Raw genomic sequence first — 928 nt, forward strand, 5'->3', positions numbered from 1 at the left:
GCTACTGGGCTGCCACATGGGTCGGAGTACACCACTTGGCTTTGGGTGGCACATGTCTTGGGGCTACATGGGTCCTCGTACTTCACAGAGGAGGCCTTCACCGTCACGGTTTCGCATGAGCTTCCACAAGATGGTGAGCTTTTGCACACATCAGCACACTTGATGGAGGCCCCCTTTGTGCATATGGGAGGGGGAAGGCAGGGCTGCTTGCACTGGTAAGACATCTGGCTGGTGTGTTGCGTCTGACCTGCAAGATGGAGGGGAGAGAAAAGAGAGGCTCTTGCTTAGTGTTTGGGGCTGGCGGAGAGAACGGCATTTGTAAAGGAGTCATGAGAGCGCCTACAAAAAGCTTTTGCATCACTCCACCCTGGAGCAGAATTCTTTTCCGGGGAGTAAGGACACAAATCGATTCTTGTTTGGTATATTTAGGAGTAGGAGGAAAAGGAGGAATGAGGAAGAGGAGGAGGAGGAAAAAGAACAAGAGAGAAGAGGAAGAAGGAGGAAATGGAGGAGGAAAGGAAGGAAGAAGAACAATAGGAAGAAAAGTACTTTAAAACTGTTATATTTTGTTCCTTTTAAAAACAGTGAATTTTTCAGAATGCAAAATATCACCGGCAGCTCTCAGACATTTATGGAGAGAACAGTGTCTCTTGTGCAAATGGGCATGAAATGGGCAAAACCTCTCAAAAATCAAATGTTGTACCATGAAGTTGAAGGTTTTCCTGGCCAGCATCCATAGTTTTTTTGTGGGTTTTTCAGGCTATGTGGCCTTGTTCTAGAAGAGTTTATTCCTGACACTTCACCTGCATCTGTGGCTTTGGCATCTTCAACAAATGCTGGCATTTTCTGAAGATGCCAGTCACAGATGCTGGCGAAACGTCAGGAATAAACTCTTCCAGAACAAGGCCACATCAACTGAAAAACCCAC

At 46.6% G+C, this 928-nt stretch overlaps 1 protein-coding gene across 1 annotated transcript in view; it reads right to left on the reverse strand.

The window, feature by feature from the left end:
- The window catches only part of LOC121916168 (keratin-associated protein 10-6-like), a 16751-nt gene that overhangs the window by 5245 nt on the left and 10578 nt on the right, over window positions 1-928 (reverse strand). The window contains exon 2 of the mRNA XM_042440987.1: window positions 68-247. Within this exon, the coding sequence (XP_042296921.1) occupies window positions 68-247 (180 nt within the window). The remainder of the gene's footprint in view (window positions 1-67; window positions 248-928) is intronic.

This window comes from Sceloporus undulatus, chromosome 9, assembly GCF_019175285.1.
Source record: "Sceloporus undulatus isolate JIND9_A2432 ecotype Alabama chromosome 9, SceUnd_v1.1, whole genome shotgun sequence".
Lineage (NCBI taxonomy): Eukaryota > Metazoa > Chordata > Lepidosauria > Squamata > Phrynosomatidae > Sceloporus > Sceloporus undulatus.